The sequence below is a fragment of the Doryrhamphus excisus genome, linkage group LG21, assembly GCF_037039965.1.
Source record: "Doryrhamphus excisus strain RoL-2023G ecotype Guam linkage group LG21, RoL_Dexc_Guam_v1.1, whole genome shotgun sequence".
NCBI lineage: Eukaryota > Metazoa > Chordata > Actinopteri > Syngnathiformes > Syngnathidae > Doryrhamphus > Doryrhamphus excisus.
Genome location: NC_136377.1, coordinates 273,530 through 290,610, shown reverse-complemented (window position 1 = coordinate 290,610; position 17,081 = coordinate 273,530). Strand labels below are relative to the sequence as shown.

At 48.7% G+C, this 17,081-nt stretch overlaps 2 protein-coding genes across 2 annotated transcripts; one reads left to right on the top strand and one right to left on the bottom strand.

Moving 5' to 3' along the window:
• Positions 1-89: 89 nt before the first annotated feature.
• ppp2cab (protein phosphatase 2 catalytic subunit alpha b) lies at positions 90-5,833 on the bottom strand. Its single transcript, XM_058086999.2, has 7 exons — positions 5,506-5,833; positions 2,371-2,580; positions 2,127-2,300; positions 1,960-2,049; positions 1,724-1,885; positions 1,168-1,286; positions 90-1,084 (listed from the first exon to the last, which is right to left on the bottom strand). Exons 1-7 carry the CDS (start codon positions 5,605-5,607, stop codon positions 1,012-1,014), a joined length of 930 nt encoding a protein of 309 aa, XP_057942982.1. The 5' UTR covers positions 5,608-5,833; the 3' UTR covers positions 90-1,011.
• A 3,397-nt stretch (positions 5,834-9,230) lies between these two features.
• Positions 9,231-15,606, top strand: ube2b (ubiquitin-conjugating enzyme E2B (RAD6 homolog)). The gene is made up of 6 exons (XM_058087984.2): positions 9,231-9,442; positions 12,253-12,333; positions 13,088-13,113; positions 13,328-13,417; positions 14,913-15,001; positions 15,099-15,606. Exons 1-6 carry the CDS (start codon positions 9,399-9,401, stop codon positions 15,225-15,227), a joined length of 459 nt encoding a protein of 152 aa, XP_057943967.1. The 5' UTR covers positions 9,231-9,398; the 3' UTR covers positions 15,228-15,606.
• The last annotated feature ends 1,475 nt before the right edge of the window (positions 15,607-17,081 follow it).

The following is a 17,081-nucleotide window of genomic DNA, read 5'->3' as shown; positions in this document are numbered from 1 at the left end:
GAAAGGACTTTGGAGCTTGACGGCAGCTGGCTACAAGTCAAAGCCATGTTATTGAGTTTTATGTAGTCACATGAAAGCAGTCTTGTCATGAGGGAGCCACCTTTATCTTTATTACTTCCAATCTTTGGATGATGAATACAGGCAGGCTTGTGTCATGGGGATGAACGCTTCATCATCATGTCTTCATGTCTTCACTCCCCACCCCTCACACACACACACAACCATCGTCGTCTTCATTTGGGACTTTGATATATTAAAAAGAAAAAATGTTCATGTTCTCTTCATCTGGCAATCATATGTTACATTTCTTTACATTTACAAAAGTGCAAACAGATCATCCTATCGCCTATGTATATATCTTTCCAATAACGGAGTTGACTTGCTTCATGTAGTGCAGTGCTTCTCAATTATCTTCCGTCATTTTCCGCCCCTCCCCCACCCCTGATTAGAAATATTTGAATAAGTAATATTTATTCCTTTATCTGTACTGTACAGACTGAACTTCAAAATGAAACCAGGAAACGCAACAAAATGGAGAGCACACAAGCATATTCAAGAGCCAAATTGCATGTTGAGTACTAGAAATGTGTACATGTTGGTAGGTCTGCGTTGAAATGAAAGCCTCTCGCGCCCCCCAAGGGGGGCCTGCCCCACTATTGAGAAGCACTGATTTAGTTTGACATTTACTACAAGACCTTGGCAATTCATGTTGTGGTGATGATGGCACATTGTTTGGTCCGTCCACACGCACGCACGCACACACACACACGCACGCACGCACGCACGCACACACGCACGCACGCACGCACGCACGCACGCACACACACGCACACACGCACACACACACACAGCATACTAGTTCTTTAGTTGCTAAATGCATAAATAGGTCTTTGTGTGAATGTACAATGTGTTTTGCTGCTGCGTAGCCCCGCCCACTCAAGGCAGACACGCTCGTCTTCCGTATCCTGCCAATAGCGGCACCCCACAGGCTGTTCAGAGAAAGGTGGCAGGTTACAGGAAGTAGTCTGGGGTGCGGCGGGTGACATGGGGCTCCCCTCTGCGAGGCGCCGGGTCGAACTGCAAGCTGGGACGAGGAGAAAGGAAATGAAAGGGTGGTCAGGCGCGGTGATGGGGCACAAGAGCGGGCGGGATTGCCGGCAAACGTACAAGGAGTATTTGAGGGTGTCGTCGAGCTCCATGATGGCCGCCTGGTTGCCGCAGCGGTAGCAGTAGTTGGGAGCGCTGAATATCGTCACCACGTTCCTCTCGTGGCACCAGTTGTAACCCTGCCAAGGACAGGAAGCATCACAGGAAGATGGATGAGCCCACCCCAATACTGCTATGCTAACGTTAGCATGTGTGTTTACTGGCACCATCTAAGAATCGCCGCCTGTTCCAACATTCGATTCCTACCATAGAATATTTGACACTTTTCTTCTCAGATATTTACCAATTTACCTTTGCCCAAGGCCAAAGGTCACATAAGTCCCCTCTTTTCATATAAAGTCCTCCCTTAGTAGAATAAAGTCATACTTTGGGAAAATAGTTCTGACAACCCCTCTTTATCCAGCACCCTGGCCCATAGCACCCAGCACAGATAGCCTGAGCGCCCCTAGTTCCCCGCCACCAGGGGGCATGAATGCGCGCGTGACGTGTCGTGGCTGGACCCATCAAGTTGTGTTTAAGTGCAATGCGGCGTTGGGACGTCGGTGTGGTGCCTCACCTCCATGACCAGCTGGTGGGCACGGGACACCAGCGTGAGGCGGTTGGCGTGATTGAACGTCTCCGAGATGTCCTGGCCAAAGGTGTAGCCGGCCCCCCGAGGGGAGATGCCCCAGCCGCCGCGGTCGTCGGGGTCCGACCACAGCAGGTCGCACATGGGGCCCTGCGCGGGGACCACAGGTTCCGTTTTTGTCCAATAACAGCATCCTTTCATCTCACCGGCAGCCGGCGTCTCACCTCATGAGGCACTTCCTGTAAGCGATCCAGCGCCCTGATGTGGTCCAGTGTGTCGATGGACGGCGACAGGCCGCCATGGAGACAGAAAATCTAGAATCAAGGTTGGACTATTTACATTTGCTCACTCCATCCAAAAGAAAAGCAAAGCCGGCGGTGGCGTCGCCCACCTGAGAGTCGACCAAGGCGGTGAGGGGCAGGTAATCGAACAAGTCAGTGAAGTACTTCCACACGTTGGCGTTGCCGTACTTCCTCAGGCACTCGTCGTAGAAGCCGTAGACTTGCGTGATCTGTCTGCTCTCGTGATTCCCTCGCAGGATGGTGATGCGCTCGCGGAAACGTACCTGGGGGGGCCGGCCAGACGCCCGAGTGTGAGCGACAGCGGAAGCGAAACCTCAGCGTGACGCCGCTCACCTTCAGCGCCACCAGTAGAGTGACGGTTTCCACCGAGTAGTACCCCCTGTCCACGTAGTCGCCCATGAACAGGTAGTTGGTGTCGGGGGATTTTCCGCCAATCTTGAACAGCTCCATGAGGTCGTGGAACTGGCCGTGCACGTCGCCGCACACCGTCACGGGACACCGCACCTCCTGGACGTTTGACTCCTTGGTCAGGATCTCCTTGGCCTACACACACGCACACACACGCACGCACACACACACACTTTAGTGGCAAGTCAGAACACGTTCACCCTCGTGAAGGATAAGCAGCAGGAAATGGATGCATGGCTGTTTTGCGGTGAAGACGGCCTTGCCATGACTAAGACTTGTGTAAGAATGGATTCGGGGTTCTGACCAGAACCAAAACAAGACTCAGCAGCAAAGGAGCGGGTGAAAAGCCAGCGTGCCTGTCACTCATGTGCATCAAAGCGGGGGCGTGGCAGGACGTTGCTGCAGGGCTGAGAGAAAACAAGATGCGCATCTATTTCCTGTCCTCCTCCGTGAGTCCCAAAACAGACACGGATGCCGGCGCTCTGATTCACAATTGCTACCCTGACTCACGCTCTCCAAAGGCCTGGATAGCGAGCGGTACTGATGCAGCAGCGCACAATCCATGGCGCCCTCAAACTATTTTTACAGCAGGGAGGATGTAGCGTGGGTGCATCCAGGAGTCAAAGCCATCCAGGCTGAGGCGCTGCTCCCGTGGCTGCATTAGAGAGGATGCAAGTGCAGCTAAACATGCTAACCCTCCTTAACAAGCCACTTGGGAGCAGCAAGCATTCCGACGACAGCAGCGCCTCATCTGTCCATCCTTTTAAGAGCAGAAAGGATCACCGCAATCTACGGCGGGAACATCGGGGCCTCGTGGGCTGCTCCTCACATACGTCAGCGATGGCTGACTTGTTCAACGTACTCAAACACACGAGCTCCCGGCAGCTCGCATATTCGTGACTTAACAGCCGCCGTAACATAGACTTCCTGCCTCAGCAACAAGCCCGTGTTTCAAAGGTCAAAGCCGCACTGCAACTCACAACCGGACTTTGTTGTTAGCTGAACCATGAACACACCAGCCCCGCCCCCGCCTCCTCTTCCTCCCTGCCACTGGCTCCTTATTAGCATCAGCACATCTCAGCTTTGTCTCGTAGCTAAGAAAACACCTCTTATTAGCATCACCATGTATCAGCTTTGTCACGTAGCTAAGAAAACACCTCTTATTAGCATCACCATGTATCAGCTTTGTCACGTAGCTAAGAAAACACCTCTTATTAGCATCACCATGTATCAGCTTTGTCACGTAGCTAAGAAAACACCTCTTATTAGCATCACCATGTATCAGCTTTGTCACGTAGCTAAGAAAACACCTCTTATTAGCATCACCATGTATCAGCTTTGTCACGTAGCTAAGAAAACACCTCTTATTAGCATCACCATGTATCAGCTTTGTCACGTAGCTAAGAAAACACCTCTTATTAGCATCACCATGTATCAGCTTTGTCACGTAGCTAAGAAAACACCTCTTATTAGCATCACCATGTATCAGCTTTGTCACGTAGCTAAGAAAACACCTCTTATTAGCATCACCATGTATCAGCTTTGTCACGTAGCTAAGAAAACACCTCTTATTAGCATCACCATGTATCAGCTTTGTCACGTAGCTAAGAAAACACCTCTTATTAGCATCACCATGTATCAGCTTTGTCTCGTAGCTAAGAAAACACCTCTTATTAGCATCACCATGTATCAGCTTTGTCACGTAGCTAAGAAAACACCTCTTATTAGCATCACCATGTATCAGCTTTGTCACGTAGCTAAGAAAACACCTCTTATTAGCATCACCATGTATCAGCTTTGTCACGTAGCTAAGAAAACACCTCTTATTAGCATCACCATGTATCAGCTTTGTCTCGTAGCTAAGAAAACACCTCTTATTAGCATCACCATGTATCAGCTTTGTCACGTAGCTAAGAAAACACCTCTTATTAGCATCACCATGTATCAGCTTTGTCACGTAGCTAAGAAAACACCTCTTATTAGCATCACCATGTATCAGCTTTGTCACGTAGCTAAGAAAACACCTCTTTATTATTTTATGCTGCCTTTCTTCATATCATGCTGCCAGTAGAGGGGTGCAGCCAGGGATTCAGAGTCCCACTCCCCCCCCCCCCTTTTTGGGCCCCTGGCAGTCAAGGGATGTTGGAATTGTCCTGCCTTTGCCCCTTTAATCGGCCCCCCCGGCCCATGGCGCTCATCATAAATACATTGAAACGTGTATCGTTATCCATGTGGTCCGTATGGGCTGACTTCAGTCCTGGATGAGCGCTAGCATCCCTAACATCCAGAGATGAAGGTCTTAACTTGAAATAACAATAACGCTATTGGTCAATTAGCATTGATTGCCATGTAAACACGCACACAGCAATAGCAAGAAAACCAAACTAGGTCAAAGTGGCGTTAATGTTCAGTTGCATGTCCAACTAGAATAAATGCTGATCAAACGTGTTAATTTGGTTTGTCTGGAACAAAGGAATCGGATTGACATTAGCTTCTATGGGAACTTGCTTTGGTTTGCATATCAATGACGTTAACCAAGGCAGCACTGAATTTTGGCCCGTGTGGTAAACACCAACAGCCAAAAGGGCTCGGCATCGGGTGACGTCACGCATCTCTAAGCCAATCACAAGACAATGAGTGACGGGAAGGGTCATGTCGCTGACTAGCATAATGAGCTGCCATGATCATTGAAACAACTCTTGACTGTGAAGTTTCACCTCAAGCTCATCTTGAGGCAAATCGACGATGATTATATTGATTTCCTGACCCAAGACGTGCCAAAACAACTAAGACAACACCAGAACTAGAACCAAGAGTTTCAGGCGGCGCCACAGGTCCAGTCAGGGGTCTCTATGGCGGCCCCCATGGTGTCATCAACCACAAACCTTCCAACCATGTCAGCATCTGAAATCTAAACGCCGCGTAGCTGCCGGCTATCGGCCGGGAAGTCCACAGTGAAATAAAAAGCGCAGACGCCATTTTAAGAATTTGTGGAAGACAAGACGTCCATAGCGTGCTCACCGTGGGGGGGGGGGGGTGATTTCAAAAGAAAACATTCACCTTTTCACACAGATTCTTCACTTGTCCCTCCGTCAGCTGTTTACACTCGTTGAGCTGTTCGATCCATTGATCCAGTTCCTTCGTAAACGCCTTTTCGTCCATCGCTGCGTGTTGGTGTGGAGCGGGGACCGGAGGGGGTGCAAGTCTTTCCCAGCGGCTGAGCCAAAATGCGACGGCGGGTGTCAAGTTTCCTGTTTTTGTGGCGACCGCTGGTCTTCTCCCCCCGGCTGCAGGAGGCGAGGATGACGGCTGAACTGAAAGCAAGGGGGGGAGACGTCAGCTGGTGATCCACCCTGACCGGGAATGTCTCCTAGCTCCGCGTCTCAGTCGCAAAACAACACGCTTCCGGCTTAGACCATCAAAATAAAAGCACCACAATCCGCTTTGCTTTGCGTGCATCCGTGTTTACTTCTAGACGTTGACGTTAATAAAGCGCCAAACGGCATTCATAACATCAGCGAATGTGTATTTGTGATTAGAATGAGATAAGAGAGACCAGGAAATAGAGGGATTTATTTTCCGGTGTGCTTTGATTGTGTCGAACTTGCCGCCGCATGTTTTCGTCTGGTGTGCTGCTAGAAGTGGAGCAATCCACGCCATGACAGAGCATCGTCATGTGCGCTTGTGATGCGCCAATGATGTCACCTATTTGCCAGCAGGGAGTGGAAAACACTCCAACACACCTGTTGTGGTCTACGTCATCATGTGCTTAGCTGTTTCTCCTGGACTAGACGCCAGGCCAGGCCAGGGGGATCCAAAGTGCCAAAGGGGGACCATTTTGTTTTGTATTGTATTTTGTTTATTGGTCTTTTTAAAAATCACATCTTTGTCTTTAATATTTCAACGTTATACCACTATCGATCCGCATAAAATGATGACCATATTGTGATACAATAAAATGTTTATTTTCCCCTTTTGCTGTTGTTTTTTGGGAACCCCCGCCCCTCCACGTGACGTTGATCGTTGTAATGGAAGACGTTGATTGGGTGTGACAGAGCAGGCCCCTCACGCCGTTTGACATTTGTGACGTAGCATCATTCCTCTTATGGCCGCCATCAAGCTGCTGAGATTTCATTGCTGTCGCAGGAGCTAATTTGGGTAAAAGTTCAGATCATAATCCGGTGTGAGAGGACGCGCATTTATTATTGATCTTCTTAGCAAGGTAGCAGAAGGAAGGTCACGTGATGGCAACGTCGACTAAGCTACCGGTGTTTGCCAAACAAAGAGGAACGGAGGAAGAAATAACCTCTCCATCCCTCCTCTCGTTCTCAGCCAATTAGGAGGCAGGAAACCTGAAACCATGACAACAGCCGGCAGCTAGCTCCCTCTCGACTCCCGAGCGCCACCTGATGTCGGCTACGAGGGCTAGCAGCGCGTCATACGCATGCGCAGACGTTTCTGGTTTCATTCAAGACATTCCAGCATGTGCAGACGACCTGCTTTCAGATGACGATGTTTATTGTCTCCTGCTGCCATGCTAGCTATCAGTCGGTCACACCGAACGTGCTGATGTGAGGGCTGATGGTATCATCATTGTGGGAGGGAAACCACGAAGGAAGGAAACGTTCCTCTCGCGGGTGGGCACAAACACAGGAGAGGCTAGCATGGGTTAGCATCATCTCACTTCCGTTTTCCGGAAATCCTCCTCTCATATCCGCCTGTGGCGATGCCTGCAGCATAAACCTACCATTTTTTTGCCCAAAATGTACTTTATTCTCAAAATTCTTTTCTGATTACTTTTCTGATTTTTATCACGAGATATATATATATATATCATGTATATTATATCAATATAAACAAAGAAAGTTGGAAAACTAAAGAACGACTGTAGTGTTACGAATATTAAAAGAGAAAAGTGGTGATTTCATTTGAATTATGAAATAGCATTTTTTTGTTTTTCAAGTCAATATTATGAGGGAGAAAGAAAACAAAATAATGTTTGAAAATGAGAAGTTGTAATATGGGAATAAAATAATATGAGAAGAAAATATTTAAACAAAGAAGAAAGTAGAAATATTTGGAATAAAAGTAAAACAAATGGAAAAAAGAGCATAGAGATGAGGGTGGCCCGCCGTGGTGTAGTGGTTAGCGTTCTGGACTTTGGAGTGGATGCCTCGGGTTTGAATGTTGTTGTGGCAACAACAATGTGAAAGAGAAGTTATAAATTAGGTTGGGCAAAAAGTTATAATGTGAGAATAAAGTCAAAATATTACAAGGAGAACATTTACAAATATTTAGGAGAAAAAGAACTATTAAAAAAGAACAGGCTTTTTCTTGAAATATATACTACGTCTTAGCATTAACATTAGCATTCCATCTAAGTGACCCTTGCATCCTTTCATTTTCCACTATGTGGCCCTAGTTTGGACACCCCTGCTCTAAGTGGTCCATAGTGGTCTGTAGTGGTCCATAGTGGTCCATAGTGGCCTGTGGTGGTCCGTTGTCTACACGTGTCCTGCCAGTGGCTGGCCACCGGTCCAGGATGTACCCTAGCGAGGATAAGCGGCATGGAAAAGGGATGGATGGATGAGAAGAACGGGTGCCGTTGGTGTGTTGATGTACCTAATAAAGTGGCGGCTGCGTTGTAAATATAAATACACCCACACGGCTCCCGTGAGGATAGATGACACTGGAGGGGCGTCAGTGAGATCCCAGTCAAAGCTGCAGCGTATTTCCATTTGCATGTGAAGGCAGCAGCGCTGCTATCAATAGAGCAGCAGGCCTTCACCGTGCTGAGAATGTAGGTCACAGGAGGGGAACCTTTCCCACTCACACAGGAATCCAAGTGGACATGCTGTAGAGCGTCTGCACCAACGGGAAGTCAGATCCATACAGAAAATGGTGGTCGGAGCTGGCGCCTGCTGGCCGAGACACCAACTTCACTTCTCCTGTTTGCTCCATGAAAAGATGATGTTCATGTTGTAGCGTGTATCTTAGCTGCACTTCCAGTCGTTGCATGTGGATGTTGATTTCAGCTTCTCCGTGTTGCCGTGTCAGCGTAATCTCCACAGGGCCTTCAAAATCAGTGCTGGCTCACGTCAAGGAAACATGTACTTGGACTGCTGTCCGTCATCTACAATCCTCCTGTCAGACATGACCACACGCCCTCTCTCCCATCTCTTCCAAAGCAGCTAATGAATGCACGTCATGGGACACACCTAGAAAGATCCGAAAAGCTCCAGTGGCGCTCCTTCTTTTCACTGGCTTCCTAATGACACTCCAGCCTTCTTGCCACATAAAAGATGGCTGACCAGTTTTTGCACAACCACAATCCTGGTGTGAGACATGAACACAAGTCTTTCTCTTTTCTGTGTCCTCTAAAGATACAAAAAGCCAGGACACACCTAATCCACCCAGCAAAAGAGCTCCAAAAAGCTCCACCAAGGTTTTCTGGTTTGGTTGGGTTTTTTTAGAAATATTTTGAGCCACCAATAGGTGGGTGGCATTACATGCATTAATTAGCTGCTTCTTTTTATCTAACAGAGAAGAAGAAACAGACTGTGTTTATGTCTCACATAAAGATTGTGGATGAAAACAGCTACTCCTGTCATAGAGGATCTTTGAGCAGCACAAACATATCGATTGTATTGAATGTATGACGATACGCTCCATTTGGTGAAGGCAAAACTAGTAGCCTCGGACATGCACAGTAATGTAGCAATCATGTAATAAACATGGCCATGTGCGCGTCATTAAAGGGGCAGGGCCTCTGCTGGTTAGCTCCGTCAGCCGGTGACGTCATCACATGTAGCGAAGCTAGCCAGTTGTTTTGGGAGCTAAAGGAGGAAAAAAGGCTCCAAGCGGAACCGACGCCGCTCTTGGGTACCGCACGTCCATCGCTGTATGCTGCTGGTTTAGTTCACCTTTGTATTTTTTAATCACACTTTTCAATAATGTCCACCCCGGCGAGGAGACGACTTATGAGAGATTTTAAAAGGTACCGCAGTCCCCCTCCTTGTTGTGTGTGTGTGTGTGTGTGTGTGTGTGGCTAGCAGCTAGCAGCTAGCAGGGTTAGCTCCAGAAGCTAATGGCTGCTAGCTTAGTGTAGCGACTGCTGATGATTCTCATCAACACAGAGTCGTTTGGAATGGGAATAAACACACAGGTTGCCTCCGTAGTGTTGGAAGACGACGTCCGTGTTTGGGATGTGCTTTGGACGGCATCCGCTGTTAGCATTAGCGGGCTCGTCTTTCCTCGGGCTAGCTGGCGTCTTATGTTGTTTGCTGATGAGATTGTCGCTGATTGGGGACAACCAACCAAAACCACTTGAATGGCTCGTCTAGTCCACCCGACACACGCTAAGCTAAGCCATCGTGGCGGTATCGTTCCAACTAACGTTGGCTTTGTTTTGGAACCTTACCCATCATCCACAGACCTGGGTCTTTCTCTTCTTCTGTTCTTCAAAAAACATAGAAACGGATTTAAAAAAGGCAGGTAATGAATGCACGTCATGGGACACACCTATTCCGCCTCCATCAAGGCTCCACCTCCATCATGAGAGCTGATATGAAGCACATTGTTGTTATGAACATTGTTACGCCCAAGAACTACGTTAGTGGTGTAGTGACACCTGGCCACACCACGGCGGCTAGAGACCAGCTACTCGAGACCAGCTGCTAGAGACCAGCTGCTCGAGACCAGCTGCTCGAGACCAGCTGCTCGAGACCAGCTGCTCGAGACCAGCTGCTCGAGACCAGCTGCTCGAGACCAGCTGCTAGAGACCAGCTGCTCGAGACCAGCTGCTCGAGACCAGCTGCTCGAGACCAGCTGCTCGAGACCAGCTGCTCGAGACCAGCTGCTCGAGACCAGCTGCTCGAGACCAGCTGCTAGAGACCAGCTACTCGTGACCAGCTGCTAGAGACCAGCTGCTAGAGACCAGCTGCTAGAGACCAGCTGCTAGAGACCAGCTGCTCGAGACCAGCTGCTCGAGACCAGCTGCTCGAGACCAGCTACTAGAGACCAGCTACTCGAGACCAGCGACTCGAGACCAGCTACTCGAGACCAGCTACTCGAGACCAGCTACTCGAGACCAGCTACTCGAGACCAGCTACTCGTGACCATCTGCTAGAGACCAGCTGCTAGAGACCAGCTGCTAGAGACCAGCTGCTAGAGACCAGCTGCTAGAGACCAGCTGCTAGAGACCAGCTGCTAGAGACCAGCTGCTAGAGACCAGCTGCTAGAGACCAGCTGCTAGAGACCAGATACTCGAGACCAGATACTCGAGACCAGATACTCGAGACCAGCTTGAGCACACACCGGCTCCCAATGCCTCAGGCCACTAGCCAAAGGTTCCACTACATGTTGGAGCTTTTAGTTTTGGAGGCTAGGTGTGGCGTTCCTGGCGTTCCTTTCTATGTTGCTATGGGAAATCATTGCACCCAGGAAGGCCGTTCCCTAAAAAGCATGACATAGCATAGTTAGCATGAATGTACCTGTTACTAGAAACCCTTGCTGGACATGTTTGGAGGTGTTTTGATTGCTGTGCATTAATTAGCTGCCTCTTTTCTATCTGTTTTTATATCTTTAGAAGGCACAGAAAAGACAAAGACGTGTTCATGTCTCACATAAGTGGATGATGGGCAAAATTCCCCCTCACAGTGCACTTTTTCTTCAAGGGGGGCTGTGGTGCTGATTTTGGGCCCTTTGTATGTCCTTTGTGGGCTCGTGTAGAGCAGCTACACACCATCGGCATCCGTTTTCGTTTATTCCACCACTCCGTTGTGAGTAGTAAATGAGTAGAGAAGTTGTGTGAATATAACGGGTGGTTGCAATGTGCGACATATGGCATCCCTGGGTCTGTCTTTTGTTGTGCAAAGATGCTGTTGCATTGTCCGGCAGTGCGGATTATGTGTCCTGTAACTCTACGCTAGTCCTCAGGTGTTGACATAAACAACAGCAACAGATGAGGTGATGTTGCCTCCCCTTCTTTACCACAATCCTACCAGATCACCACGGCCCTGCACACAATGGAGGGGTCTGACACAGGAGCTGTTGTTCCCCGTCTTGTGGTTTGACTGGCAGCGCTGAACAAACGCACTGCATCACACGAGCGTCGCTTTCCAATATTCTCACCTTCTCGTGTGGCTAAAGAAGCTTAACACGCACCTGACCGTGTCAGTCACAACTACTTCTGTGGACTGGAAACCGTCAGTGGGAATAAAATGGCAGTCATTATTAGCAATTGTGCAAAATGATTGGATTTTTGTTCAATGTAAGGAAATATACGGAAGAAACGTGTTGGGGTCAAAAGGGTATTTTAAACCGTGAAGTGTTTATGGTTTATGGTTTCAAGCGAGGGATGCATCCATCAGGGTTTTATGCTGCTGATTCCCATACCAGTCACCCAGGGCTGATACGGATCACCCGGATTGATGATACATTGGGGGCTATTGGCCAGGGGTGTCGTACAAAGGGGAAAAGTCAGGACAAATCCAAGGTCCCTGACTGCCAGGGGCCACAAAACAATAACTGAATAATGACCGTTTTAAGACTGAAAAATATGGCGGTGCCTTCCATACACATACAATGATCAGGATGCCTTGAAGAAATGCCATCAACTGTGGCGTTTGCTTTTGTAGCATGCTGAGGGAGATGAGTGGTATAATTGCCGTGGGGCAACCAGACGCCACGTTGGCCCACTTTCTCTTCACCTGGCTTGGTGGGTGGTTGTCATGGCAACCAAACATCAGGCGCAGTCGCCGGTGTTCTGCTGAAATTTCTAAACGTTTGTGTCGTCTCCATCTGCAGACTTCAAGAGGACCCTCCCACCGGTGTGAGCGGCGCACCTTCAGAGAACAACATCATGCTTTGGAACGCTGTTATTTTTGGGTGAGCGCCCCCGCCGCCCCACCGACGTGTAGCTCGGTACACGTGTGAACAGGATGTAGTATGTCAGGCTGTGGATGAGACCTTGATATTTGTGGGCCGCCTTCCCGGGGCATTCGGTCCATCCTGAGAGGACCGGACGGAACGCCCTGGGAATGCAATGGCCTGGAGGAATGGGAATGTCTGTTGCATCTTGGATCTTCCTTGTGATTTTGTGTTAATAACTAATCATAATGCCTAACCCCGGCTCACCCCGAATCCGTCGCGGCGCCCTTCCTAAACCGCCGATGTAGGCTCACACCAGCTCCGACTCTGACAGACGTCCGCCAAACAGAAAGAATCCATCTGGGGACCAACTGTCATGAAATGTCATCATCATATCAATCCTAGAAATTGCTAATAGCTACCTACTGTATCTGTCACTACTACTGTACCCTCAAAGAACAACAACATGAAGTCATGAAATGCTATTTAATAATCATAACTAACACGAAAGAAGATGGGCTTTTCTACTTACTCAAAGGAGGAGAGGTAGCTAACGCTAGTTGCAGCCTGAGCGGACGCTCGCCGCCGTGCCTACCGGAGGCGGTGTGCTACTTTGTGGAGGTGGGATTGGATCAGGACCGGGGCTGCAAAGGATTGAATGTGAGCCCGGGGTTACGCAATGCATCCCTGTAGCATACAGTCCAGCCTCTTTTCTAGGTTTCATCAACGTGATGTTGATCTTGTCCTCCTTCTGTCCTCTGCCTCTCCACAGGCCTGTAGGCACGCCTTTTGAAGACGGTACGTTGCCCGTGTAGTATTGTGTACTTAGAGCGCTAGCAAATCACCCCGGTAAGTAGTTGACTGGCATCCATCACAGCTGGTCGGGGTGATGCGGGGCTTCATCTTCAGCCTTGTGGTCCTGATGCTGCTGCTAACAGAAAAGAAGACCAGAGCGCCCACTCTGGTGCCGTGGGGGATTTGTGTAGAAAGTCATACGTGTCTTCATCCACAGGAACATTTAAGCTGCTGATAGAGTTTTCAGAGGAGTACCCCAATAAGCCTCCCACGGTTCGCTTTGTCTCCAGAATGTTTCACCCCAATGGTAAGCTGGCGTCTGGATGTGCTGCTTTATTGGCATCCTAGCGTCAGGAGACAAGATGATGCATGCCACCAGGACGATGGCAGGCCACATGGGCATACTGGCTCGTTATTCATATTTCCATAAGGGGACTTTTTCCCTGCTCATTGCTCCTCATGAGGCTGCCCTTCGATGGAACGCTGTGGTTCTACAAGCATGGGCGGACACATACACGTGGCCGAATCATTGTGTGAGTGATTGATTGCCAGACATTTGACATTCTGAACAGGAAGTCTTGCCACATTTGGCGAGGTCTTTTGACACCAATAACGAGTCCCCTTTCCCTGGATTGGCCTTCCTGTTATTGTGCCTTTTCCGGGACAACCTGATCAGGCTTCTATTGCCTTTGGGGCCACAGCACCACCCGATCCTCTGGCATGGGCATGACAGCCATCAAATATCCTAAAATATCCTTCTGCGTCTTGTTCTCCTGGAGCCAATATCATGCATCGTCTCGGCTCCTGACTTGGGTGTGTGGTGGCGTGGAGGAAGTACAGGGGTGTGAAAGGGTTCCCCCCTTCCTGATTTCTTCTTTTTGTCATGCTTCAATGTTTCAGGTCATCGTTAGTCCATGACAACACAAGTCAACACTTGATGCAAAGCTCCATGGCCCTGTGTGGAAAAGCCATTGTTAAAACATAACTTAGGCCAGATGAATGGAGATCTATCAGCGTGAGAGAGACATTTCTTGGGACTCCAGCCAACCACAGTGAGAGCCATTATCCTCAAATGGCCAAAACATGGACCAGGGGTGAACATTCCCGGGACCTAAATGGCTCACCCGAGAGGTCACAAAAGGCCGGCAGGCCTCACCGGCCTGGGTCCAGGTCAGTGTTCATGACTCCACCGTAAGCCAAAAGCAGTTCCTAGACCAAAAGCAGTGCTGAAGAAAAAGAAGATTAAGGCTGGTAAAACATCTTGATGATCCCCAAGACCTTTGGGAAAATACTCTGGTGGAACTTTTTGGAAGGTGTGTGTCCCATTTGAGGAAAAGAAGACTCAAAGACGGTGGTGGTAGTGTGATGGTCTGCTGTGATCAATGGAAGCATGAATGGGGGGCCATCTGTGGGTGAGCTCAAGCTGAAAGCAACCTGGCTTCTGCAGCGGGACCATGATCCCAGACCAAAATGAAGACTTTGTCCTGAGCCGAATCCTCTTGAGATGCTGTGGCAGGACCTTCAAAAGCCTCCAACAACAAAGAGATCCCAAAGGCTGGATTGCACGTGTTGCTGCTAAGGGTGGCCCAAGCCCTTCTTAGCTTCAGGCCAATGACGTTTTCCCACAGGGCCATGGAGCTTTGGATTGTTTCATCAAGTGTTGACTTGAGTTGTCATGGACTAATATTGACATTTCTCTCATCATCTCAAACATGCCAAAGAAGAAGATATCAGGATGAAGGTGTGATGAAGGTTGATGAAGATAGAGTTGAGTGCTCATGACAGCTTTTGCCCCCCCCCAGTGTATGCAGATGGAAGTATATGTTTAGACATCCTCCAGAATCGCTGGAGTCCCACGTACGACGTCTCGTCCATCCTCACCTCCATCCAGGTGGGCTATCTCCGCTATCTTCCAGCCCAGCCCAGGCTTGGCGTGTACTCTAGTCACATGACATGTTCACCATATTAAAGCCAGCGTCTTTACGCAGTCGTTGCTGGATGAGCCCAACCCCAACAGCCCCGCCAACAGCCAGGCGGCGCAGCTCTACCAGGAGAACAAGCGGGAGTACGAGAAGCGAGTGACGGCCATCGTGGAGCAGAGTTGGGTGGACGTGTGAAGTCGTGTTCTCTCTCTCTCTTTCTCTCTCTCTCACTCTCTCTCAACCTCCTCCCATCATCACCCTCCTCTTCCTTGTGTGTCCCTGGCGTGCGTGTGCAGAGCAGCAAGCATATCAGCAGACTCAAGTGCCACCCTCCAAAACACGAACATTAACTTGCTGAGGCAACAAGGGGTGGGGGTGGGGGTGGGGGGGGGGTCAATCTTAGGCTTTTGTTTCTCCTCCTTTGACTTTGTTTTTTAATTGCATGATGTGAAATAAGTTATTGCTAACAGAACGTGTAATATATCCTTGTTTGCTTGGATCCATGCTGTTCGTAGTTCTGCCGTCTGCCGTGCACCACTCCTTTGGAAAGACCAGTTTCATGACCCCCCCCCCCCCCTTTGATTGGGTATTGTCTGTCCTTCCCTGGATAAGTCTTTCACACTAAAACAGCAGCAGGTCTCCACGGTGCCGCTGAGGCCTGACTTGGCTTCTCTTCAGGAAGACTTCCTGCTCCGAGGTGGAAGACGGGAGTTGGGAGTTGTTTCCTTTTCCCTTTTCAATTGAGCAGGAGGAGCGAGCGCATGTGAAGGGGTTCCCATGACACTTTAGCGGCTGCAGGTGACAGCATGCCCCTTCTTCCACCCCCCAGCCAATGAAAAGGCATTGTGACAAACACTCGTGGCAAGGATTTATTTCTCCTCATCAACAGAAGGGATATGTCAGTTTGTGTATCAAAAAGAAAGTGTATACTTATAACCATATGCTGTATAAACATAATAAAACACATTTTTCAGATGGAAGGTTTTGGCCAAACTGAGTGGATAAGGGAACCACCATGATGCAAGTTAGATATACACAAATACTAAAATATACAACATTCTCATGCATTTTCATCCATCAGTCTGCATGAACTACACGACAGCTGTCCTATCCAGTTTGCCTGGCATGTCCCACCTAGTCTTTCAGCATGAACTAGACTAGTGATGAAGCCTCAGAGGCCAAATGTCTTCTAAGACAAACGGAACGGTCCAGTTGCGATTGATTGATCTGAACGTTTCCACCGCAGTGCCAATGGTGGCTGTCCTTCCCGTATCTTCTGGGTCCGGCCACATTGGGGTCATTGACAGGTCATGAAGTAAACTTAGCTCCTTTTCATCAAATAGCTAAGGACAAGGAGCACTCAGCCTGTTATGACAACACATTTTGCTGGTTGCTAAATGTGCTATTAATTATCGACCAATATTTGATCATTTCAACCTACCTTCAAAAACAATCATAAAGATTAGCATTCAAAAATGGCGCCATGTCACATTTGAGCCACTCGGTGGTGCCCAAGTGTAGTGTGCCTGTGTGAGACAACATTGGCGGAGCGTCATTCCTACAGCTGGCATCCAAAGAACTACATACGTCCCTGGTCCAGATCTTAAGACCAGTATAGAAATAGCTAGAATGGACCTTTTGCACATGTGGATCTTCATGAGGTTTCAAGTAAAGCAAGAAGGGGGAGTGAGACAAAAAGCACTTAGAAAAAGTCATTTATTGAAAAGAGCAATTCAAGGGAAACCAACTGTTTATCAGCTGGTCAACGGTTGAAGACCATGGCTCCAAAAGTGAGAGGAGAGCAGAAGAAACTACATCCATAGGTATGAATGTGGGTGGGAATGCTTGTTGGTCTATATGTGCCCTGGGATAGGGTGGACAGCTGGAATAGGCTCCAGCATACACCCCAAGCCTAATGAGGATAAGCGGGATAGAAATGGATGGATACATGTGGTTTCCAACAACGGCATCATTTCAATAAGGATGACATTGTCATTGACATTATCAATTCATTAAAAAAGAACAAACGCATTAAAAAAAGCATGTGAT